Source organism: Molothrus aeneus, chromosome 2, assembly GCF_037042795.1.
Source record: "Molothrus aeneus isolate 106 chromosome 2, BPBGC_Maene_1.0, whole genome shotgun sequence".
NCBI classification, from domain to species: domain Eukaryota; kingdom Metazoa; phylum Chordata; class Aves; order Passeriformes; family Icteridae; genus Molothrus; species Molothrus aeneus.
Window position 1 is genome coordinate 87,383,417 of NC_089647.1, and position 26,631 is coordinate 87,410,047.

The following is a 26,631-nucleotide window of genomic DNA, read 5'->3' on the forward strand; positions in this document are numbered from 1 at the left end:
TGCTGTTTCTTTTGCCCTCTTTCTCCACTAAAGCAGACTGAGAATGGACAATGGCAAGCAGCAGTTGTGACTCAGTGGCTTAACAAGACAGCTATGATAGATCTTCATTCAGGCTGCTGCCAGTCAATCTGGCTGTGGTACAACACTAGCACAAACCACCTCACCCTGCCTGGGCAAAGAGAGGCTGTGAGCTTGGCTCTGCTCTCTCTGGTACTCTCCTTGCAGCAAGGTGAAGCTACAGCAGCCCCAAGGCTGCTGCATTGCTCTCTGGGAGTGGCATGGTCCTCAACAGTGCCACACTGAGCAGCCTTTTGCTGCAGCTCCTCAGGAGCTGGGGAAATGCAGGAAGCCTCAAATGGGGGCAATATCAATTGCTTCTCAGCAGCAGTGGGGAGGCAGCCTTCTCTGCTCAGCCCCTGGGGCAAGTGCTTACTCTCTCATCTGCTCAAGGAAAGCCAGACCCTTGTGTTGTATGGGTTGGGGTAGCCCAGAAACCAATTGTGTCCTGAGCCGCATCAAAAGCAGCATGGCCAGCAGGGTGAGGGAGGTGATTCTGCCCCTCTGCTCTGGTGCGGCCTGACCTGGAGTGCTGCATCCAGCTCTGGGGTCTCCAACATTGACCTGGAGCAAGTCCAGAGAAGGCCACCAAGTTGGTCAGAGAGATGGAGCACTTCTCCTGTAAGGAAAGGCTGAGAGAGTTGGGATTGTTCAGCCTGGAAAAGAGAAAACTTTGGGGAGGACAAATAAAGGTCTTCCAGGGCCTGAAAGGAACTTACACAAAAGATGGGGCAAGACTTTACAAGAACATGTACTGACAGGACGAGGGGGAGTGGCTTCAAAGTGAAAGAGTGTAGGTTTAGATCAGATATCAGGAATGAGGGTGGTGAGGGACTGGAATAGATTTCCTGGGGAAGCTGTGGGTGCTCCATCCCTGGAGGTGTTCAAGGCCAGGTTAGATGGAGCTTTGAGCAACCTGGTGTAGTTGATGGTATCCCTGCCTGTGGCAGGGGCTTTGGAACTAGACAATCTTCAAGATCCCTTGCAACCCAAACCATCTCTATGATTTTGTGAGTCTGAGTAGTCTGGCTGACTTGTCCTTGCCTCCCAACCTGAGTCTCACACAGGCTCATGCTGATTGCAGTGGCTCCAGGGCATATATATGGGGCAGTGAAGAGGGGAATGCTGTGCTCCTGCGCCTGTCTCTTCTGCAGAGTGGTTTCACTGTGGGATTCAGGTTTTCAGCAGGTATGAGTGATTTGTCCCAAGTTATACCTCATCTTTTTTTTTTCCCTTATGTCTGAAGTTTCTTACATGATAGAAAAAAAAAGTAGTGAAACCAGAAAAATGAAGAGGGGAGGATGGAGGGGAGGATGGAGGCAATGGTAATTATTCCTTTTTAGAAGATTGCTTGTTTTGTGTTAGTACATCAGACAGCAGGGAATTTGATTTTAAATGCAATGCACTTCCCTAACCTTGTGCACTGATTTCACTAGAAGTTAATGATGAAATAGTCTTTAGGAAGTAAGGATGAAATAATGTAAATGTGACACACCAAAATGCTTAGTAATGGTTTTGTCTTCATTACGTGACAAGCTGTAACAAAATATGTTTAAATGTATTAGCACTTAGAAATACTGCTGGCTTTTATTACCATATTATTTATTATTTTGACTGACAAGCTTGAATATTGTATGTCCTTATCAGTAGTGTTTCAGAGATGAGAAAGAATACACTGCCCATTCACTGATACAGGGTGCAAGACATTAATCTGACTGACTCTACCTAATTTTTAATTATGGGATTTATTTTATTATGTTTAGACAAAAGGGGAAATGAATAGTCATGTGATCTTTTTTATAGCATAATTAAAATATTTTTAGTCATCTAAATGAATTGTGATTAAGTTGAAACTATATTGTGGCAGCACACATATCAATTTTCTTTTCAGCTTCTACTTAAATAGTAAATGCATCCTACTGTAAAAAAGCAAAGGTGTTTAAGTAAGAGTGACTTTTTTATCAAGCATTTGTATTTCTTGGTTGTTTAAATATGCTAGGTTATTTTCTCTGCCCTTCTTCAATTTCTAAATTGCATTTAAAAAGGACACCTTAATTTTTTGTCCATATAAACACACAAATGTAGGTGATAAAGTGATAGTTGTCTTGGCTAGAATGGCTCTAGAAGCAAAGGTGGCTCAGTGCATCTGAAGAGCATCACTGAGCCCCAGAAACTTTCCCACACACCTTGTCTTGATGGACTCCTCCAGCTCTGCAGGGGTTGTAGCAGGCTTCTCAGCAGCTAGTGGGCAAAACCAGCAGTTAACTATGATACACAAAGCGGGAAAAAAACCCAGTTTTCAGAGATGTTTTAATGTGAAAATGCTAATGTGAAAATTGCTATTGCTAAGTGGCAACAACAAATTAAACTTTCAGGAAGAAGAAGAAGGAAAGATAGGGAAATAGAGAAGAAAATATCTGGGTCACAACCCAGAATTCCAGCACTGTCTCTGGTCCAGTTCCTGTGGATGGTGAGTGCAGGGTTCACACTCTGCCCCTCTCTGTTTTGCTACTTATAAACCAGTCCTTGCCCATGTGCATTTTGTAATTCTTGAACTTTTCAGAAGGAGACTGGGGGGTCTCGTGGTTTCACATCCCTTCCCCTGACAGATACAAGTGCACTGCTGTCTAAGACTTGTTTTTAGAAATAGTTTCCCAAAATAAGCAAGTTGACCCCAGAAAAGCACTCTTCTGCCTCCACAAGACCCACTTTTTTTTAACTGCACCTTATCTAGATGGCATGGTAACATTCCTTTTACCTTCTGCCAAATGTTTGAGAAATTAACTCGTTCAGGTTTCCAGTATCTCACACTGATATGACTGAAAAAGGAGTGGAAGGAATTGCTTAATGAAAATCACATATGGTTGCTTGGGAAAATGTTATTTACATAAAAGTTACTAGTCAATCTTCACTCTTGTGTAAAAACATGATACAATTCCATTGATTTTTTCTGTAATTTCTTTATCTAAATCCAAAAGTTTGATGTGATGATTCTCTGTATTCACGAGGAATATTGAATTGAAACACCCAAGAAAATTGTTTTCTTCAATTATAGTAATCCTTTCTAAAATATAAAGTTGTAATAGAATTACTAACACTTTTTTAATAGTCTTGTGTTTAGAAGCACATTCAAATTCAGAGCCTAGGAACCCAGACATTACTCAGCTGCTCTTTAGCTGGTGCTTCTTGCAGACATGTAACTATGGACCTGATGCTGAGTTCACAAATAGTCTATGGACTATAGGTCTGGTTGAATTCAGAAGAGAGAGCTGGACTAATTAACAGGATTTATTGGCTGCAACATCTTTGGTTCTTTTGGATTGCCAGTGATAAAAGCATTAATAGCTGAAGAATAGCTGTATATAGCACTAACAATATGATTGCAATCACAAGCTGAATATCATGGATCAACACTCAGCATAGCTGAGGACACAAGATTTACCAGAAAGTATCCCTTCTGGGGAGGGCAAGGAGGACAAACCCATCAAACCTGTCCCTGCAATTTTGTGTCAAATTCTCATCCCCCCACTTAGGTATAAAATATACCTCAGTTTCATATCTTACTAATCACTATTTTGCAAAGTGCTCCAAGTGGGGCTGCAGTCAAACCTTGCATTCTTTGTTGTTGCATTATACATAATATTTTTCCATAGGAGGTGTACTTGGTTTGTACAAAATACTCCAGGGTATCAGGTAGGAGGATGAGATCCTGTGGCTTCCAGCTTAGTCCATGTTTGTCGCCCATGACAAATCACACAACGTCCTTTTAGTTTCCGTGATTACATTGTGGCTCCTCTGACTACTGAGCTTTGCATTATCCAACAGTGCTCTTGCCACCAGTTACTCTTTTCTAGTCAAATGATGTTGTTTATGAATGGAAAGTGACAATGTGAGGTGAAAATCACCATCCCAGAACTTAATCAACACTTATCAGTTCTTGGATGGCAAGTCTGGTGAGTAGCAAGCAGGTCGCAGTATGTGGTGGTTCATAAGGCTGTGAATGTGGGCAGTTTAGGTGCCCTGCTAGTACTGCATCACACCTTCATTGCCTCAGGGCTGGAAGGAAAGCAGGTTCAGGCAGCCAAGTCTTCTGGGGATGAGCAGAACCATAAATAAAACTTTTGAGAGCTGTCTGTGACTCCAGTATTACAGAGTGTTTTAGTTCTTCAGTGCTCTTCAGCCTAGCTGCCCAGCACAGCTGTATCCTGACTCCACACTGGGATGTCATGTGGATTCAAACCACCTCTTTGGCTTTTCATGGAAGAAAACCCAGTCTGCAGCCAGAAGGGGGTCATGAGCATGCTCTGTAGCAGAGCCCCAGCATGCAAATGGTCAGTGCTTTGAGAGGCTGAAATATTATGAGAATTTCCAGTGCAAACCCTTGATTAACATAGAATTAAGATTGACAGCCTTCAATTCCCATTTCACAAAGACCCAATCTGTCAGAGGCTCCTACTTCATTTTTCAGTCCCTCTTTTCAACTTTTGCTTGATTCACTCAGGAACCCTGAATGTTGCTCCTTTCCTGAGCAATCTGTTCTGCCTAGACTACCAGTGTAAATAAAAATATGGTTACAGTTTCAGTGTTACAGACTTTTTCCAGCCAACCACTGCTATGACTACAAACGGAGCAATTAATAACAGAAACCAGCTGTTTGTAAAAATCTTCCCTAATGTTACAGAAATGTTTTCTGTTGGCTTTTTTTCATGCAACTGAAAAAGGCACCAGGGAGTTACAGAAGTCTTGATGCCATATCAGTACCATATTGGTCCTTAGAATAGGTAATTATTCAAACAGTGAAAGGTGGTAGTGTTGGAGCTTGTTTGTTTCTGGCTTAAAAAGAAAATAATGGAAGCTTGGTAGCTGGATTGAGATGATAAACTAATCAGCAGATGAGGTACAGTCAAAAGACTACTTTTCTTTTTTCTTTTTTTATTAAATGAATAATTTTAATGTTTGTCTACTACATAGGTAAAGTATTTCACAAGAAAGCTGTATCTTAATATAAAATAATATTGTTCAGGTATTTCTAGTTACAACAAAAGGAGTTACAACATCCTCCTTTTCTTCCCTTGTCCATTATAATTTTGTTAGATCTCCTAGGGATTTTTTGGTTTAATGCTATATTCAAACATAACAGCCCAAACAAATGGAATGATATTTTAAAAATAGCTATACCAGACACAAATATGATAACAAATAATAAGAATTCATCTGCACACCTGTTTTTTTTGTTGTTTTTTTGTTTGTTTGTTTGTTTTTTTCTGTTCATTAGCAAAAGACAATGTCACTCTATTATCTGCTAGTGAAATTTCTAGGCTAGTGCTGTCCCACTTGTTTTGGTACATATTTTTAGGCTAGTGATTTTTTTCTCAGATAACATTTTGTATTTGCATCTTCAGGAGGAAAACGAACTTCTTTTTCCAAGAAATCATATTGAAATTAAACTTGGTAACTACAGTGGAGCTTAAGGGGGAAATGCCAGAGAGGAGACATGTCTGATGGGGAACATGCAAAAAGATATCTGTTAGAAATCTGGCATCTGGTAGAAACTTGTTTTAATGATCTACAGTGAAGTTCTTACAAAGATGCTGGAGTAATTTCTTGACTAGTTTTAAATAATAAAAGAACCCACTGCAAGGGGGAGATTTGACTGTCTCTGAATTGCCCTGAATTGCCTAAAAGAAACCCTTTTAGGAAGTTAGAGACCTATATTTTGTTTTGCATTTTCTTAAAAGTTGCGGTGATTGATGCAATACTTTCATTATGTACTTCTTTCCTGTTTCTCATTTAGCTCAAAGTTCTTGTTAGTTGGTTGTAGGACTCCTTGTACCAGCATTTTTAAATCTTACAAGATGGCATTAAACCCTGTCCTCTGCCTGCAGAAAGGGGTTATGGTTGTGTAATTGCACAGATAAAGTGCAGTATGTACAGATAAAGTGCAATCCTATGTCTGCTGAGAACATTTTAGCTAAGTAATTGTGAAGACTTGCAGGTGGCAACCTCATGGAGAATTTTGTTTGGTAATTTTCATGTAATCTTTTTATCATTTAAACGGTAAGGCCAAATCCTGCCTTCCAGTTTTTAGAGGACTTAATCTCAAACCTCCTAGGTACAATTTTATGACAGCGAGTGTCACATGTATTTGATTATAAATGCATTTTTTTCCTTGTCTGTGACCAAAAAATTGGTAGTAGATACCTGTGCAATGTGTATATATAGCACCTGGAAGGCTTGGGCTTAGGAAACACAGGATAGGAAGGGGCTGCCCCTGCCCTTTGGCTAGCTCATTCCTATCTCAGGTATCCAGTTATATTGTTCTCTCTGTGAGTTACCATGCTTTGTCCTAAAAAAGGAGTTGTTCATTGGTATATACTGGATGTATTTTTATAGGCAGAAGTTGTAATCTGTCTTCAATTTAACCTAGATAAGCCAAATTAACTTAAAACTTTCCTGAGATGTAAGCTTCTTATTTCCCCTAGTATAACCACAGTTCAGTGAAGTCTCTTGGGATTTGTGAACGTATTAACAGGACAGAGCACAGCATTTCATCTGAAAGTGGGCCAGTACCCCAAGAGTGTGGTCAGGGATGTGTGGGCATGCAGAAGTTACTGATCCATGAGAGCTGATGCAAGTGGGTGCAGGCCCTGGGCTGTGCTGGATGTATCCCGTGCTGCAGGTACAGGTGGAGCCAGCTCACCTGTGTGGGGGAGCTTTAGGCAGCTCGCACTTTGCACCTGGTGATGGCTCCACCTTTTGTCTCAGCTTAACTTGAAGTAAAACAGCCTGTTTTCATACACTGTCCTTTTTCGTGCCAGTGAAGATGATGAATAGAGTTTTCTACTTCTGAGGACACCTTTTAAAACCCTAAAGCCTTCAGTGCTGGCAAATGTCCTCACAGATAGGATTTGCATGATGCGGCATGTGCTGATGAGAGCTCTGCCTGAGGCTGCACAGCTCTGGGTTCCCAGCATTGGAAGAGACATGAGATTATCTGTGCTATCATCTCCTTTTACCTTCTCAGATTATCTCCAATAATCCCAATTTTAACCAATATCTCATGGATTCTGAGCACTTTTCTCACTGGACTCTATAATAATGACTTGCATCAGTGCATTGCAGGTGCCTTTACTTCTCTAACTCTACCGGAAACAGTTCACCTGATTTAAGGCAGCATTTAGTATATTTTTTTAAAATTTTATTTAAAAGATATAATGTACTGGTGAATCATAGGAATCTTGACCACAATTCTCCTTAATCTGTGATTCTGGATGACAAATGGTTATTTTTGTGTTTAAAATTAAAGAAAATAAAATAGTGATGTAATTTCTGAGTGCAGGAGGAGTAAATAGGTAAAAATCAGTATGAGCCAAGCTGTAGGGTCACATGCTTCTTTTCTAACTACTGTGCCATTAGTAAATTACATAGGAAAATTTCTGGTTTTTTTGTATGGCCAGGACTAATGAAAACATTGATATGAAGGCTGTGGCTAATCCTCTGGCAAGTTCCCTCCACGGCAGTAACTAGTGCCACACCTTGGCTTCTCCCTTTTCAAGCATCTGCTGCCATCTTTTGCTAGGTGGCTTCCCAGTCAGCCCTGCAGCTCTGGCTTTGCAATGAAGTTCAACTTTCTTTGCTCACCATGACAACTGGTTACCACAATGAAGGCAATAAGGATATTGAAACAAAACAACAGAATAATGTGATGCAACCGAACATTGCAACATTACTTTTATATTTCTAATTTCCAGTTTTCCTGTCCTAGCTTAATGCCTCTAAATCAAAATATTTGCATACCCTGCAGATTATACTGTTCTTGAATATTTCGTCCTCAATAGAAGATTTTTCTGTTCTGAAATCATGTATTACATATGTTTTATGCAGATTTAAGTGTACACTTATGTAAATAGATACCTTTAAGTTATGTAAATAATTACCTGCAATTACATTTCTTGATATTTTTATTCCTGTAGCTTTAAAAGATTTGTACATACAATGGTAATCCTTATGTCTTCATCAAAGTTACCTTGTGCAACAAAGCTTAAAGTATAAATGGTATAAAAAATTACATAAAGTACTTTAAAACTCTGTTAAGTTTTTATTTGCCCTGCTCAGTTTCAGATCAGAAAAATATAGGATGAATTCATATGTCAGTCAAACCAAAAAAAATATGATGGTTGCTATAAACCACAGTTTTGCCCTAAATATACTTGTAGTTGTCTTAGAGACATGGTATGACTCTTCTCATATAGAAAGGATGATTTACCAGGTGCAGGTAAAACATGAGATTACTGGATTTTATAACTGCCTTAAAAAAACCTAACAACTACATTTGCTTGTCATTGGCACTTGTCCTAAAAAAATCAGGGCAAGTATTGCCCTGATTTTTGCAGTTCAAGTCAGTTGGTGTGGAGGACCTGATGACCACACAAGGCATGCTTGAGAAGACATAATTTCAGACTAACTGCTGTCAGGTACTGTTGATGGGTCACAGATGTTTTCTGGTCATGCAAAATAATACAAAAACTAAAAATCTTGCATAATCTTGCACTGTTTGAGAATTAATGAGAAACATTTCCAATATTAAATATGGATAGAAGTAGTGACCAAAGAGAAACAAGCTGACTGTATAAATCCTTCTGTGTTTGCCAAGTCAGGAATGAATTAATTTTCGGTGTACCTCCCAACAGCTTTGGAAGTGTTACAATGTGCCTCCAGCTAGCACTACATACATTGGATTGATGTGAGACAGTTTATGCGGCCACGGCAGGGCATAAGCTTTCACCTTCACTTATCTGCAGCTAGTGGGCAGGATGTTTGAACGTTTCCATTTGATAAATATAATAAATAATAAAATAGTACCAGAACATTAAATGAAAGAAGTACCAAAGCAGGATGAAAAGGGGTGGAAGGGACAGGACATGTCTGGATTATTCTCCACAGTTTTTGTAGAATACTTGTAATTTGCTTCGCAAATGTTATTATGTATTTTTAACAACAATGAGAACATCTACCTTGATAGCTCTGTAGTTCATGATTGTTGCCTGCTTTGTGAAGAACATAATAAAGAGCTTTCCCCTACCTTAATATCTAGTTTAGTAGTTAGTCAACAAGTAAGTGGCAGTGCAGTGTTAAAATAGCCCACATTAACAAAATAGTTTGAGGAACTTCTGCTTAGAAAAACTCCGGCTCTAGCTGTGTTGTGAAACAGAGAACTAAGAATCGCCAGAACCTAGAGAACATACCGTTCCCAGAACAGCCAGAAGTTAAGTGATCTCTGTAAAATACCAGGACTACTTAGTAGCTGTTAAGTTTGTAGATAAAAACTTAGGGACTATATGAGACTAACCTGTAGGTTCAACTTCCAAATATCTCAGCGTCAGTCTGGGCAGGTCAGACCAAGCAGCCAAAACCGCCTACTGAATAAGCAAATAAATCAGCTGATGTCCCCGAGATGCTCCTGCCAACAACCTCCACGGAGTCCTGAAGGGCTCTTCCTCTTCCAGTGACACGGTCTCTTCAACTAGGGAGATTTGCACCTGTTCGTACTTTGAAAACAAACAAACAAACAAAAGTCAGTCACCTCAGATCTTGCAGTCTTGGAGGATTTCCTGCGGCGGAGGCTGAGCCCATCCCGCAGCAGCGAGGGGCTGGGGTGGCTGCTCAAACGCTTTGTTTTTCGGAGCTTGCGTTTAACCAGCACCGCTTACCTGACCCGGAGCAGGGAGGGGACGGGGGCTGGCCCTGCCCTGCCCTGTCCCAGGGCCACCCCACCGCTCTGGGGACAGCCAGGTTTGCGGGCGCGGAAGGTGAGGCGTCGCTGGGAGGAGCCGCCCGTGCCGGGGCAGCGCCGCCGCGCTCCCTCGGCTGCCGGGGCTCTCTGGGAGGCGGCAGCGGGGCTGCCCCGCTCCCGAGGACCAGGTAGGGGACTCCCCGGGCCCTGGCCCGGCCCCAGCGAGCCCTCGGTGTAACGGGGCCCAGGGTCTCGCCCGGCCCCGAGAGCCGGGGGCGGCCGCGGGTCCGGGCGGCGAGGCCGGGGAGGTGCGGCCGGGAGCGCTGCGCTCCGTGGCTCCGGTAACGGGGCGGGCGGCCTCAGCCGGGCCGGGGTGATCCGAGCAGCACATCCATGGAACTGCTGCGCCCGGGGTCGCACTTTGCTCCCACGCCTCGCTTTTGGGGCTGGGAGGTGGCTCGGAGCGAGGTATTGTCTGCTGGGGAAGCTGGGGCTGGGGACACTTTGGGAGTAGGGGTGAGACCTCTTGTAAAGGGTCAGCCCTGACCGCGGCTCGGATCCTGACCCAAAGCGAGCGAGCGCCTGTTCTCCGCAGCCCTCGGCCCGGGCCGGCCTCCCCGCACCGCCCAGCAGCCACAGCCCCTTCCAAGCTGTGAAGCTTCCAGAAACACGTCGCAATTTAAATGAAGCGTATTAAAGAATGATTTCCTGCTGTACTCACTGAGGGATGCCAGCGTTTCACAGAAGCACCATAGTCGCAGTGCTGTCACTACATCCTGACGGGGCTAACGCAGCTCTTCCACTTTGACTGGGTATGTCCAGTGAAGAAATGCATGTGTTTGCTGTCATCATTTCTTTCGTGATCAAAAGTGAGAGACTTGATTCATCTCTTTAGAAGAGGCATGGTGTACCTTGCAGTTAATAGGCGCATTTAAGGTAGTTCATACTAATTTTTTATGATTTAAAATATTCCTAGGTTTATATACCAGAAATAGTGTGATACTCTGACTTTTGGTTGGTTCTCTCAGTTCTGAGGACTGTTACATGTTTGAATCAGTTTGTGCTTTTGAATGAGATTCAAATAAACCTGCCGCAAGTTTGCCAGAATCACTGAAACCTGTGATCCTTTGAAGTTTTAGGGAGACTTCTTTTTTCAATTGAGTAGATCAACTTTGAAAGGACTAAAAAGCAGATTCAAAGGTGATTATGCCAATTTAATGAGAAATTTTAATGAAAATTATGCCTACAGGCCATCATCTATGCTGTGATTGTAATTCAGGTGCACATATCATTGAAGACAATTGATGGGGGTTTTTTTGGGGGGGGTGGTTGTAATGACTTTTTTAACTGCAATTGATAAAAATATTTCCTTTCAGAGTGAAACTTTATGGACACGGCTTTGCATACCTGAAATTTTTTCCCCTTTGGGAAATCTGGGCTGAAGTCTGTTGTGAATGAAAAGCTCCACAGGTCGATTGAGTGCTCAAGATGTGGACAGAATGGCTGGGGAAAGGGAGAAATTTAACTGTTTATCATGGCAGAATGGGGTAGGAAAAACATTTGCAATTGGTTCTGCAGTTGTGTGTATTTTATTTTCATCCTTATTTATGTGAATGCATGCACAGAGAAGAGCCTAATTTTACTATCGTGTCTACTTTCCATAGAAATGGAAATTTTTTATCCGGGAAAGTGAGAGATGAGGGAATCTCCTCAAAGTAGTGTGTATGGTCTTGCACAAGGCTGTATATACGTTTGCAAGTCTTCTATGTTGACAAAAGGGCAAATTATAAATTTAAATAGAAAGAACATTGAAATTATAGACAAGCAGGATTGTGCAAGACTTTCTTTCAGGATTTGGTAAAATACTACTTCTGCATCTGCTAAATCTACTGGTGGGGCAAAAAACTTTTTGAGAGAGCTCTTGTGAGACAGACCACTAGAACAAGAGCAAGGTAATTTTGTAAGAGAGCAGAGTTCGTGAAAAAGCAGTGATTCAGAGAAGTCATAAAGGAAACACCTGCTCATAAGTGGAGTCTATTCAATCCTGTTTTATCTTTAAATTATATGTTACAATATTTTCCTCTTCTTTAAAATAAAAAATGATAAATTTTAAGAGATTCTGTGCATCATGAATAATAGTAAAAGTTGTAGCTTTTGTACGAACTCATATAACCTGCCTCCTGAGATTTTAATGTTTTGTGTCAGGATTCTTTCAGGGACTCATCCCATCTTAGAGCTAGGCAAGAAAAGACCTGCCTGGTAATTTGAGTGGAGATTTGCTAAGAGGGAGGAGGAAAGAGAAAGGGAAGAAGGGAAGCAGGCACTGCAGGAAGCAGTGTGGATGACTCAATAGATGGCACACTTGTGAGTCAGTCTGCTGAAGTGGGACACAGCAGCCGGAAGCATCATCTTCGACTCTTATAGAAAGTGATGATGAGAAAAATGTTTGTCATGACAGGATTGGGTGCTCCTGCTCATACTTCAGTTGGAATCGTTGCATTTGTCCTCTCACTCTGCTGTGAAGCTCTGTGGTAGGCTGCATAGAAACAAAAACAGTAAAGCAGGTCAAGTTAAGCAGGAGCTTGCCAGAGGCATGCAGCTAAAAGATACTTCTCCAAATGTGTTAGGGATCAGAGGACTGCTAAATAGTCCTGACAATCATTCTCAAATATATAAATAAACATGTAAAAGATAAATGCCTAGATTTTAGGTGAAGAAACATCACTACTGGAGTCCCAAACAACTCTTCAGCATGTATTTTGATGATCTAGACAGAGGGAATCTGTTTCAGTGGCAGAATTTGCCAACAATACAAAGCTATTCAGGCTGGAACGTGGAGGTGTAAATTGCAAAGAATGGCACAAAGATGTCACAATAGTAAATGACTGGGTAATAATAGCAGAAGAAAATTGTTGTAGAGAAATAAAAGAAAAATTTAAAATTAAAACATATGGCCAAAATCCTAACATCATGTGCTCAACAGCTGACTGAGTTTGCCTGATTCTTAGTACCCAGTGATGAGATCTTGAAATTTTACTATAGGCCTATGGAAATATCAGATCAATACTCAGTAGTACTCAAAGAACAAAGATAGGGTTAGAAATCATTAGGAAAAAAATACGGAAAAAATATCAATAATTGTCTTTGTTCATAAATCCATAGTGCACTTATGTTTTGAAGACTGTATGCAAGTTATGTCCTGTCCTCCCCATCTCAGACAGGCTATAGCATAACTGGATGCAGTACAGAAGTGGGTGGGAAAAAGTCAGACTTATGAAATCAGATTCCATCTAAGTGAGAGTTAGAGAATCTATGACTGTAGCTTAGGAAAGAAGTGCTTTCCTAAGCACTAAGGGGAGGTGTGTACTAGAGATGTAAAAAAACCCAAGTGCTTGACAAGCTGAAATAGGAGATGTTCACTCTTTTTTAGGAGCTGTCAGGTAAAACAAGCAGGTGACAGGCTCAAAACAAGTTAAAGACAATTCCTGTATTTCATGTGTCCTCTTTAAACTGTGTAATTCCTATATTAATTATGTAATGCAGATGTTTACTTTAAATTGTGGAAGTTCATATTGGAAACCACTAACTGAAAGTTTTCTTTCCATTTCAGCAGGGAAACATGACAGCAAAAACACTGTTTTCATATAACATTGCAACAGCATTTCTGTCCTTAATTATTGCAAGTAAGTCTGTTAGTGGCTATGGGAAGTCTTGTTCTGAACTTTTAGTGGAACTTTTTTTCACACAAGTAATACTAACTTTCTGTGGAAGTGGCCATAATAGTGAAATTTACATGCATGCCAATGGGTTCTTTTAAATTGTGCCTAGAGCAGGAACCTATAAAACATAATATGTGGTATTTAATGTTCTAACTTATAACAATCATTTAGGTTGGAAAGGAGCTCTTGACATATAACTTTACAGGGTCAAGATTTTGAAAACCTCTGCAAATGGAAACTCCACAACTTCATTGGGCATCTTGTTCCACTGTTTGATCACCCTTACAATAAAAAAGGGTTGTTTTTTTGTGTTCAGATGGAATGTTTTATGTTTCAATTTGTGCTCATTACCTCTTGTCGTGGCAGTGAGCAAGGCTGGCAAAAGTCTCTCTCTTTGTTCTGCATTCCTTCCCATCAGGTATTTACACACAGTGATAAGATCCACCCACACACTCCTCAGATCTTCTCTACGCTGAGCAGTTCCTGCTCTTTCATCCTCTACTCAAGTGAGAGGTGCTCCACTCCCTTAGTCATGTTTGTAGCTATGTGCTGGACTCTCTCCAGTAAATTCAAATCTGGCATGTCCTAATGTCCATGTGTTCATGTGTCCTAGTGTCCCAGGACACTGATAGCCTTCTTTTGCCATGAGGGAGCATTGGTGGCTCATGATCAGCTTGTGGTCTACCAGGACCCCAATGTTCTCTGCAGATCTGCTTTCCAGCTGAGCTGTCTTTAGCATGTGCTGGTGTCTCTTACACTGGTACAGAATATTAGCATTAATTGGCAGAAAAACATTTTCAGTTCCTGTGGCCACAGCGTATCATAATCACCACAGTTATTATGGGGCATTCAACTCAGATACCTGAGTAATTCAATGTTTAGATAAGTAATTTGGAAAAGATCTGTGGTGAGGTGATGAGAACTGTGGATGACACAAAATTATTCTTTGGTGGTTAACACTGATGGCTTGCTATGCAGAGGGTGCCTGGATATCAAAGAATTTAGTGATAGAATGTCAGTCAGTAAAATCTAGTGGATGTGAAGGGGCATGAAAGGGTCATGCACATATAGCAGAAGTAAGTATGCTGTATGTATGTGATGTGAGCATCAAGTTAATTAATAGCCACTTGGGAAAATGCTGCTTTAATATCTCTGGATGCTCTCTGGAATCATTAATGCTGTCATCAGTGGTGACCAGAAAACCAGAATTTTTGGAAAGCAGCAGAGCAGAGAACAGAAAGCCTCATTGTGCTACACTTTAACCCCACAGAGAATGTGTGCCAGTTGAACTCTGCAGTTCTGGTCGTTACATCTCAGAAAGATGGTATCAGAAGAGGTGGAGAGATGAGTGACAATGTTGTCTGATATGGGATGGCTTCCATATGAGAAGTCCCCAAGTGAAGGAGGATTCTGAGGTAAAGAGACAGAAGCAAGATGGGATGAACGTCTATAAAAATGTAAATATCATAGAATAGGCAGATAAGAGGAATTTTACCATTTCTCTTAACAAGAAATGCATGATACTCAGAGAATTTATAAAATCCAGTGAATGGTTTTGCATGCAGAACGTAAAGGGACTGAAATCAGAGCAGTATTTTATTTATTATGTCCCCTTCTGGTCTGCACCTTTGCCACTGGTGGTTATCAGAGACAGGATTTTGGGCTAAAAAGACACTTGCATGACTCTCTGTGGCAATTCTTATAAAATAACAAAGTGAGGAAGTTTCAATAAATGTATTACTGACTTAGGAACATGACCATGGTATCCAGAGCTGGTGCCTTTTTTGTTATATTGCAAAAAAGAAAAAAAAAAAGCCCAAACAAAACTCTTGGTTTGCTCCTTTTCTGCATGAGTCTGTGTCAGAAGTAAAGAAAATGAGCTCATTGGTGATTGTAATGACTCCTCTCTAAATGCTCATAAAATGAAGGGTCAGTTGAAATTCCCATGGCAAACCTAATATTTTTACAACACAATCTTTAACTTCTGTGTCCTCTTAGGACATTTAAATATCAAAAGCATAGTCTGTCTTAACTACAGTTAAGTAAAGTTAAAAAATAAAGACATTAAATGTGAAATTTGTGCGCATGTTTGTGTTTGTGTACATGCCCACAGAACAGACTGGAGAAACACAAGTACTTTAGCAATTTGCATCTGAAATAAAACATGCAAATGACAACTCTGCTACAAAGGCTTTCTACTGAGTGAAGATTGCATTCAAAAAACAGCATTTCATTTTAGTGGCATAACTATATCTGTAAACTACTGAGTAGTACTCTCAGCTGTAAAGATAAGGGATTAAAATTATATTTTTAGTAGTTGACTTGAGAATGGAGGTGAAAACTCCAATGAGGTTTGTAATTTATAATCAGGAAATGAGTTCAGTATATTTTTGTAGAGTGTTTGAGTTTTTCTTTAATGCTTATCTCTTTCCTTTAGAGAAATGTGAAGCCTATGATGTGATGTTGAAGCAGAGTCTTGTGCCTGATGGGCAGCCTCTTGCTATTAAGTGTTCACTGGAAAAGAGTTTGAAAAGTGGAGACTACAATTTAACATGGTATAAAGTTGGTAACAAGAGAGCTGTGTCTAGAGACAAACTGTCTAGAGTTCATCAGCAGAAGAATCTAATTTGGTTTCTTCCTGCCACGTTAGAAGATTCTGGAGATTACGAATGTGTCATAAGGTGAAAATTAGAAAAAATTATATTTTTACAGAAATGAGTTACAAAGTGAGTAACTTTTAAAAAGCAAGTAAAATTTTGTGGGTAAGATAAATTGTAATGAAGAAGAGGGAATGCATCTACAAAAAATAACTTTAGTTTGTGGAAATTAAATCTAGTTTTGCATTTTTTTTCCTTGTAAGCAAAAGTAAATCTATTAAAGAATCTGTAAACATTTTTTCTTCTCCAAACAGAATGCCATACATTTTGGACCTGCAAAATGTGTCAAATGGGTTAATTTAATTGTGTTCTATTAATTGCAGGGATTTGACAAGCTGCAAAAAAATGTGTACAAAAGTAACAGTTTTTGAAAGGATTGATGGTTTATGCTTAAATGAAAAATTTGCTGTAGAGGAGGTGATATTCACATCATCTTCTGCAAAAGTTGTTTGTCCCCACTTGGATTATTTCAGGAAAGACAAGAATATTCATCCTGTTCATTGGTATAAGGTGAGAATATAGTATTTTATTCTGTCTTATAGCTGTCCATTATTTATAATAAAAATCAGTGATCTTTGAGAACTGGAACAGAAGAACTAAAGATTTACTGTAAGTTGGAGAAAAATGCTTTTAAAACAAATTGGAAGAAGATTAAGACTTTCTGTCTTTTAAAGGTGTTCTTGATTATCAGGGCAGAATTTCAGCTGAGGTGTGGGAGTGATGCTGACCCGCTACCCACCAGGTGGCATCTGTTCACCTGCCAGGGAAACACGGCCTTGGGTGGAAACAGATTTACTATGGCATTTCCATTAAGTGCTCAATACTGTTCTATTCCATTATTCTAGTTCTTGTTGTTCATGCTCTTTTAAAGGCTCTTTCTGTTGCAAGAATGTAGTGCCTTCTGCCAGATTCCTGCCTCTGGCTCATGCAGTCCATGTGGTACCAGTAGCATTGAGGCTCCTTAAAAAATAAAGTCTAATTATTGGGTGATGCTTCACTGATGAATACTTTTGCAAATACTAACAACCCACATTTTAATTTATTATTTCTCTAATATAAAAAGCTGTTTTCCAAAGGGAATGAACTGGGGTATCTTTAAATTAAAATCTCAGCTGAAGTGAAGTATGCATTTCTTCATATTCTGCTGCCCTCACTCTTCCTCAGCCTCTGCATAACCATCCTTATGCTGTGGTCCATTGAAACTTCAGATTGTATCAAAGAGAGACAAACCATAGAAATATACAGAGATGTGAGTTAACAGAGTTCTCTACACACTTTTAGGACTGCCAGTTGCTGGAAGGAAAAAGGTTTGTCCTTTCAAACAGTGACCTTATAATTTTCAATGTAACTGTACATGATGGAGGGAACTATACGTGTGAAACAACATATACCTACAATGGGAAACAATATAATATTTCACGAGACATCAGTCTGATTGTAGAAGGTAAGTAAATAATTTCACTGTGTTTGTGCTCGTAACTAAAGTGGAAAGACCTAATTTGTGGATGGACATGCTTAGGACTTCTGTTTTTCACCTAAATGTGCAGTAATGACTACCTGAGATATGGTACTTTTGGTACAGAGTCATACTTTGTTATAAAATGGCTGACAACCTTGTCTTTAGTACAAGGGGTGTTTTTAGGTTGTACTTGCATTATAGAGCATAAAGCAGACTGCAACTGCCCCCGGTTTTCTGAAAAGCACTTTCTTTCTTTTGCTTAGTGACCCCACCAAAAAAGCCTCCAGAAATTACTTACCCAAGAAACAACTCCATTGAAGTGGAACTCGGTAAGTAGTTTTCTCTAGAGAAAATATGAATTTGTATCCTAGTTAAAATGTATTCTCAAGAAGTGTCCTATTCTGTGCTTTCTTGTTTTTATTTTATGAAAAAACTACTTCAGTGGTCAGTTTCTCTCTGTTTATCTCCCAAAGGAGGAATGAGGGGTGAGAGGGAAAGAAACGAGGCATGTTGCTTGCAAAGTCCTAAAGAAATTTCTCACCTGCAAGGAAAATTGTAGGAACCCAAGTGATTATCTGTCACATCTGTTGCTTTCCATCACTCTGGAAATGATTCTAAGAACAGATCCATCTCAAATCTGCAGGCAAGGTGATGCCCCAAGAGGAGCATCTCCTTCCTGGATTCTTCCATCCTACCATTCTCTTTCTGGACCAGCGGATCACTGAGAGTACAGACCCTCTGTTAGAGTAACTTTTTTGAAAGGGTGTAGTGTCATCCTTAGCTGGTGTGCATGTGTGAATCTGAGAACAGGATTGTGTAGACTTTAATTAGGTCATGGAAATTAACTCTTTACTTTGTAACATAATTTTATAGGCTCACAGGTCGCTGTGGATTGCAACACCACAGGTGCTGATGGGTATGAGGTGTACTGGACAGGACACGGTGTGTATATTGATGTATTTCACATGAGCAGAATTTTTGCAAGTCCCTATGAGTAAGTATCTTTTCAGATTAGAAAATATATGTGTTGGCAACCAAAGTGGAACTTTCTCCCTTTGACATTAAAATATTTAGCAACATTTTTCCCTTGCTTTAAACAGCATTCTTCTTAAAAACTCTAATGCTTGCCTTCTCTAATATACTTCTTGCTTTGAAATAGAAACTTTAAACACAGTAGACACATGAACTTCACATGTGATTGTATGTTTCTTGCTCATTGTAAAAAATCAGTCTGAATTTCCAGTGTTGGGAAAACGTGTTTTGTGACAGTGCCATAATTGTAATACAGTTTCTTTTGAGCAAGCTCTGGCCTGGCAGAGACCTCTTTTGGTCAAATCAGGCATGTTCAGGTGCATGATCTTCAGACTGTCTCTTTCTTCTGTGTTCCACATCTGCCTCCCTGAAAGGTTTCAAGAGGACAAATCTGTGCTATACAGGAAAAAATCAAGATTTCTAGGTTTAAGGGCATTAAGTTAGAGAAATTTAACTGAGAGAAACTGAAGAGATAATGGAAGACTTTATTGAGGGCATTTGTACTGAAGCTTAGGGGTTAGAGGAGAAAAGGGAGACAGAATTCCAGTGATGAGCTGGGTTTTGGGAGGACTTGGACTGAGTAAAGCATGTGAAGGGCAAGTGGGAGATAAGGTCATGGTGAAAAGCAGGTCAAATGGAATTAGAAGAAGAGAAATTATACCTGACTGGAAAAACCAACTCAAATTGGAGCAAGAGGCAATCTGAAATTTTCTTAGACATTACAGGTTTTGAACTAAAGATTTCAGGTTTTTTTGTCAGCTCTAACGGTGGCACTGTAAAAAAAAAGTGATAATTTTTGTAAATTCTGGAGCACTATCTAGGACTAAAAAACCAATGCAGCAAAGAGAATGATGTCTGCAAAGTAAGAATATAGTTGCAAGAAATAAGTTTTCATCATAAAACAAAGGGCGAAACAAAATGCTGACTTATTTGGGTGCTCACCAAGAGAAAACACTATGCAAAAGTAATATATTATACTGTCATAAAGAATTATAGTGCCATAAACAATTGGGCCATAAAGCAGTGACACATGGTCTCTGAACTGATATTGCAAAAGCATTGTTATTTTTTGTACTTCCTAACACTTACATGGTTATCTTTGGTCACTTGCATTAGTGATGTTGATTCATTCATTCCCTGAATGTCATATCCCATTGTGAAATATCTATGTCCATCTACTCTCACAGGGATTGGCAAGCCCATAACAAGAGTTTATTTAGGTTTGTAAGGCATATTTTTGAGCTTCCAACTATAGAAACCTTATGTTCCATTGGGGAAACACAGCTGCAGATAAGATAACGTCTTGATGTCTTGATGCTTTCCAATGCACATGCTTAATGTCAGTACCAGGAGAGGTCTGACTGCTTGGGTTTCTTTCATATGATGTAATTGTTCATCTGTTGGGAAGTGTGGTTGACATTTGCAGAAGGAAATAACCACTGTTGTGCTGCAGATGTTAGAGATGAAGCCATTCCTGAATGGGCTGTGGTTTTATGGTTCTATTTGTCACCTTCTGGACAGGGGAGAAACTTCTTACGACGGGCGCCCTATGCATTCTGTGAAGCTGATAATTTCAGAAGTAAGCAGTGAAGACTATGAACAGCCTTTTGTCTGTCAAGCTTCAAATGCCTTTGGGCAAGTTGCATCCTATATTATATTAAAACACAGAGGTAAAAAATACTATTATTTTGAGGCCTGTGATTATCTGTACTTCCCCAGAAGGTGTTTTGATACCAAATTCTCGCATATCATGTTGAAAGAAAACAGATGTATTACAGTTTGCAGTATGCATGTGCCTGTGCATAGGGAAGAAATCACTATAGCATTGTATTTATCATTATTTAAAAAACAAGGTGAATAGGAATGAAAAATGTAATATTCAAATTTGTATTGAATTTATATGGAAGATCAGATTTGAACAAATCAACATTTAAAACAAATTTCTTATATTTTTGTGCAGTTCCTGACATACGACGATGGCTGACTGGAGGGCTTGTCTCTTTGTTAATTTTAACATTTATTACTTTAATAATCTACAAGATTTTCAAGATTGATTTGGTACTTTGGTACCGTACTTCTGTCTGTGCCCTTACAAGTAAGGAAGGTATGTGAATGTGACCAGGCATGTAAGTGTAATTAGCCTATTGATTTTTTTCTCTTGCCTTTACTTCTGAGAAATAATGGGATTATTTAGTACAATGTACGTAGAACTTCCATAAAGAATTTTCAGATATGCACAAAGACATTTTGTGCAGGATTTTTCCAGTCATATGGGTAAAATATATAATTTTTCTTAAATTAATAAAAACTGTGTAATATTGAAGGCAATCATAGTGAGATAGGCCAAAAGAACTGTAGGTTTTTCCAAAATGAGCATATTGTTTTTTGCTTTTCTGTAGTTTCTTTACATGTAGATTTATGGTCACTCTGATGATGAACAATAGGTGTCAGCAGAGCTACATCCTGTAAACTGGATGTTTAAAGACGTGCCTAAAATATTTATTTTGAAAATCAGACTCATTTGTCAGATATTAATTTTATTGGTCTTTTTTTTTCCATTTTGCAATTTGTCTGTTACCTTCACTTTCCTTCTAAATCCTGTCAATTATGGTGTTGACATATCAAAGAAAAAATTTGCTGCTAGTTCTGTGTTCTGGGATTCTTCTAATGTGTTTTAGTTTAATGCACTGTAGGCAGATATATTGGACAGGTGTGAAAAATTTGAAATCAGCACAACATCACAGATATATTTCATGTCAGTTCTCAGCATCAGACTGTCTGAAGTTCCCCATGGCTTGAAAGTGAAGGGATTACATACATTAAGGTAGTTAATGTTTACTCATGGCTGTGCTAAATGTTTTCACAGGAAAATAATTTCAACTCCTGGTTAAAAATTCAGTTTTACTATAATACCGTAATAGAGTTTTAATTAAAATAAAAAAAATATCAAAGTTTTTAACTTGTTGAGCTAGGTCTGATTTTGGCTTGGTTCTTTCAGTCCAGCTTGCTAAGCAAACCTTCAGAAGCCTTCTGGGCTTTTCTTCTACCTGAGAAAAGCCCTCTCAGGATTATTACAAGAAAGAATTGCCATTTTCCCACCTTCTTGTGGTTAGTCAGAAGTGGAGATAACTGCTCGTTAAGTTTCCTTCAGGAGAGGTGGTGAAGAAAGTCCTGTGAGAGGGTACTTCCTTAATGTCCTGGCACCTCTAGGATTGGGAGCTCCTTCCTGCAGGTCCTGCACCCAGCTCATTTGGTGATTTTCATCCCCAGGATGGGAAAGGAAGTCAGATGCTCTGGCTGGTCATCTTTATTTTGATTCATAGATCATTTTACTTCTGTGAGGTGATTCTGTCAGAAAGGTGAAATCAGCCCCACATTACTATTTCTAAACAGTCCAAAAATGGAACTTTGCAATAAAGACATTTTTCTGACTTTTACTTTTTTAATAGAAATGTTTGTGTTTCTTTTAGATGGGAAAATCTACGATGCATATGTCCTGTACACAAAAAGCAGTGAAGGAAGAAGTATATGTTGTCTGGAAACCTTTGTTCATAGGATGCTCCCAGATGTTTTAGAAAAACAATGTGGATATCACCTTTTCATATTAGGAAGGGATGATTTACCAGGAGAAGGTATGCTTTAATTAGCAGAGTTAACAGGTTGCCTTTTGAAACATTGTTCTCAGGTTATAAGTTTATCTGTGCAATTGAAACACGCATTTTTTGGAAAAGAAAACTGTATTTATTTAGTTTTAATGGACAATTTGCCCAATGAAAATTTTTTCTTTTTCCTTTTTTTTTCATAACTTTTTTTCATAACAGAAAATTCTGTTCTGATGTTATGAGGGTCTGCACTTTCTTAGTGATGAACAAATGAGGACTTGATAGCATTAATAATATGGTTGAGTTTTTTTGAACAATAAATTCTCCTGAGGGATGAAGAAAACAATTTTTTTAGAAGTTATGTCATGCAATGGATCATGAATCATGACTGTGAGTGTGAAGATCTTAAAGCAATCACTGCTCTGAGCTAGCCACAGCTTCACATGTTTGCAATTTTAAAATAAAGAACTATTTTACACCAGTTGTAAAGTTTCTGTGCAAGCTTTGATTGTTCCTTCATCACTTACAGCTGTGGTCAGTGTTGCTGATGAAACTCTTAAGCAAAGCAGAAGACTGATGATTATTTTGGGATCAGAAACATCCAGGTGCTGCCTGTTGGAAGACACCTCTGAGCAACAACTAGCTATGTATAATGCTCTCATCCGTGATGGGATCCAAGTGATTCTTATAGAAATGGGTGAAATACAGGACTATACCAGCATGCCAGAATCAATCAGATACATTAAGCAAAAACATGGAGCTATTCAATGGAAAGGGGACTTCTCAGAGAAATCTTGTTCAGCAAACACAAGATTCTGGAAAAATGTGCGTTATCAAATGCCACCCAGGAAAAAGGGATCTTATTCTGAAGTGTATTCCTTTCCCCTAACATCAAACAGTTCTGCAGCAAAGGAAAGTTAAGAAGCACTTATTTAAATAATACTAAGAAGGTAATTCTGAATTGGGATGTTTCTTGCATATTCTTTATACTACAAAGTGGATGTTTTCTTTGAGGAGTAGAAACTGCTCATCTCTTCCATAAATTACACCCTAAAGGAAAAAACTCTGTGCAACTTTGTTACTTCTGGGTTTGGATAGTGCCACAATTGATTGTCTTAGTCTCCATTAAGTATTATAAGTAAACAGGGTGATGATGATAGGTTATTAAGTAGCCGTGGTCCACATAAATTTGTATGAATAAACAGCTGTGAAGTCCATTTTTTAAAAATCAAAACTGCAGTTGATAAAATTAAAAGTCTATTTCTATCATCAGCATTCTCTTTGTCATTCTGTTCCAATTCTTGTTGCCTCTCCATGATTGTCTCATTTCCTTATTGCTGCAAGAATCTGCTCTGTGCAAGCTTTGTCTCCTGAGCAACAGACCTTACCCTTGCTTCTTGAAAGGGTTGGGGAAATACATGACATAGCATATATTAAAACTCATCACAACACTAAATGTGTTTCTGCTGAACAGTTGGTACTAAATGTGTTCAGCAAATGGAAGGGAATGAAATTTGTGGATTTTTAGAGTGCTGAACAATTCTGTAATATCTGGTGTATGTTTACTTTTGAAACTTAGTCTCTTGTAATGCTTGGGAAACTGAAAATGGTTCGTACTTTTTGAGAATGGGAAGCTTTCTAGACTGTGCTGCTACTCTGGAAACCAGATGTTCTCATGGTGTGTCTCAGCTGTGCTAACTGCATGCACAGAAATTCTCTGAGAATCTACCAAAGAGCTATGCTTGGGCTGGGTATCCTGGAGAGTGGGAAATGGCCAGTTCTGAAACATGACCAAATTCTAATGGCAAGAAATGGTATCTCATCTACTTGTGAAAGAAAAAGTTAAAGGCATGTGGCTACATCAAACTTCTTGAGAGTAGCTTGGTATTTCTGGATCCCAATCCAATTTTGTTGTGCATCACTGTGAGAAAATGACATGCTGCTTCCTTTTCAAGGACTTTTCATGCTCTAGCTTTGAAGAACATCATCTAAATGCAAATATGAATTTTGCTTGCTTTTTAAAAATTATTTTCTGAAGTTATATACGTTCTAACATCGTGTTTCTTGCCAGGATAGCATCTGTCATGGAATTCCTTTCAGTTGTCTCTCAGAGGTATGTGTATCTAGAATATGTTCTTCATTGGGCTGCATTGATGGGAGAGAGAGCAAAATCTAGGAGTGGAAATATATAATCAAAGGGAAAGATTTCCAATAGCATTTCATGGTACTTTTTTTCTTTGTAAAGGTGTAGTAAATACTCCTTAGGAGCAGTGTCTCATTCTCCTGGACGTGGGGTTCACAACTGTGTAATTTTCCACAGCCTTCACTGACTAGAGACTTGTTCCAAGGTGTCACCAGGAAAACTAAGAACACGGTAGATCCATCAGATGAGGCACTATTGTCCTAGTAGATGTTGAATCCATGCTCTTTGGAAATGCATGATATTTAGGCTGGGACATTTAAAAAATAAATTTAGGGTCTTAGATAACTCAGATAAACATTATTGTCAAATTTTTACATTGTGTTTAACCTTAGCTTGCTCAAGAAAGTGTTTAAAATTAGTTTCCTTCTTTCCTTTTTAAAATTTGTATTTAAAAACAGAACCTTCTTATTATCTGTGTAGAAGGAGAAAAATAATAATGAAATGGTGTTGAAACTGTGGTAGATTTTTTCAGCTTCCTTATTTCATGTGCTTTGAAATAAAAAAAACCCAAACAAACTAATGACTAGGACTTGGAGTACTATATAAAAGTAAATTGATTTGCAATTTGTGCTGGTATTTTTTTTCTTCTGTGAATGTGCTGTTATGATATCTGGCTGCTTTTTTTCATAGTTCTTTTCAGAGGTTTTTCACATTATTCAAGATAATAATTTTCCCATTTCTCTACTAAATGAGACTCCTAATGACTCGTAAGTGAAGAAGGACGATTGTGAGTCAGCATTGATTTCCCTGATACTTTCGTTCAAACAATATTTAGTATGATTATTTTGTGTCCTTGTATAAAAGTGAGTTTTCTCTCCTTGGAGAATGTTTTTTGCAAGTCACATTAGAACATGCAAGTTTTTTTTGTTGTTGTTGTTTTTTTTTGGGTTTTTTTTTTTTTTTGGTTTTTTTTTTTTTTTTTTTGTGGTACAATAAAAGAAGCCCCATAGAGACAGATGTGCTATTATTAAAAAAAAAAAAAATCAAATCCCAACAAGTCCACAAATGATTAGTTGGCAAGAGGTTTGCCCCTGAAAACTTGGCAGATTCAGAAGAAAAAGGCAAATGCAGTGTAATCAATGGAAGGGTATTTGTTCATCACTTTGTAGTAGATATATTTATTGTTTATGCTGACAGAGAGCAAAGTCTAAATGGTATGTGGTGTAAGATACATTGAAAGCATTCTTTGCACCATTTTTAGCTTTTCAACCATAGCTACGTATTTATTCTGTTGGCTTGCTCCTGTCTATTTATTTGGTACTCCAGATTGCATTGTCCTTTCCTTGCCTTGTGATGAACTTGTCTGAATTTGCTAATTCCATTACATCTTTCCATCCATATTGTGATGCTGGTGCTTTCTGTGAGACTTCTTTCATGATTGTTCTGTGATCATATCCTGCTTTCTTATGTCTATGGTAAATAGCACTGAGATGTGGCCTGTTTCATGTTCTAATGTACACATCCCAGCTAGCAGCCAAGCCCCACACAGACACTCACTTCCCCACCAGTGGGATCAGGGAGAGACTCAGAAGGGTAAAAGAAAACTTCTGAGTTGAAATGAAGACAGTTTAATACGGAAAGCAAAAGCCACACACATGAGCAAAGAAAAACAAAGAATTAATTAACTGCTTCCCATGGTCAGGCAGGTTTTCAACCATTTCCAGGACAACCTGACCCCATCATGTGCAATGGTTACTTGGGAAGACAAGCACCATCACCCCAAACATCCCCTTATTCTTCCTTCTTCCCCCCACTTTATATACTGAGCACAATGTCATCTGATCTGGAATATCCCTTTGGTTGGTTTAGGTCACCTCTCCCAGCTGTGTCTCCTCCCACCCTCCCACACAAAACCAGCACAGCATCTGTGATGTATTAATTCATGGATAGAGATTTACGTGACTGGGAGGAATGTGCTCTGAGCTCAGAATGAATTTTTAAGATTTTAGGATCTGGTAGATTTAATGCAATAGCCTCAGACAGGACAGCCCTGACTGACTTTGAGGTTTATTGTTTTTTTTTTTTTTTTCCTTTTCATTTAAATTTACCTCTATATTGCACCCTAGAATGTAGAACAGTGCAAGAGCAATTTTCAGTCTTACATTTTCCCTTTATCTGGGTGCCTTGAGATTCTGGTTGAGAAGTAAGCCCATCCTGCCTTTTGTTCAG

The 26,631-nt window shown here is 39.0% G+C and overlaps 1 protein-coding gene across 1 annotated transcript; it reads left to right on the forward strand.

Moving 5' to 3' along the window:
- Positions 1-11,289: 11,289 nt before the first annotated feature.
- LOC136571243 (interleukin-1 receptor-like 2) lies at positions 11,290-23,466 on the forward strand. The gene is made up of 11 exons (XM_066571585.1): positions 11,290-11,337; positions 13,404-13,473; positions 15,947-16,190; positions 16,490-16,676; positions 17,448-17,610; positions 17,889-17,954; positions 18,499-18,619; positions 20,179-20,327; positions 20,618-20,761; positions 22,128-22,289; positions 22,789-23,466. Exons 1-11 carry the CDS (start codon positions 11,290-11,292, stop codon positions 23,178-23,180), a joined length of 1,746 nt encoding a protein of 581 aa, XP_066427682.1. The 3' UTR covers positions 23,181-23,466.
- The last annotated feature ends 3,165 nt before the right edge of the window (positions 23,467-26,631 follow it).

What these genes read in the sequence shown, in the direction of transcription:
- LOC136571243 (XM_066571585.1), top strand. Translation starts at nt 11,290, where the DNA reads ATGGCTGGGGAAAGGGAGAAATTTAACTGTTTATCATGGCAGAATGGG. An exon ending in GTTTATCATGGCAGAATGGG is followed by an intron (nt 11,338 to 13,403) that starts GTAGGAAAAACA and finishes CCATTTCAGCAG; the next exon opens with GGAAACATGACAGCAAAAAC. An exon ending in ATCCTGTTCATTGGTATAAG is followed by an intron (nt 16,677 to 17,447) that starts GTGAGAATATAG and finishes ACACACTTTTAG; the next exon opens with GACTGCCAGTTGCTGGAAGG.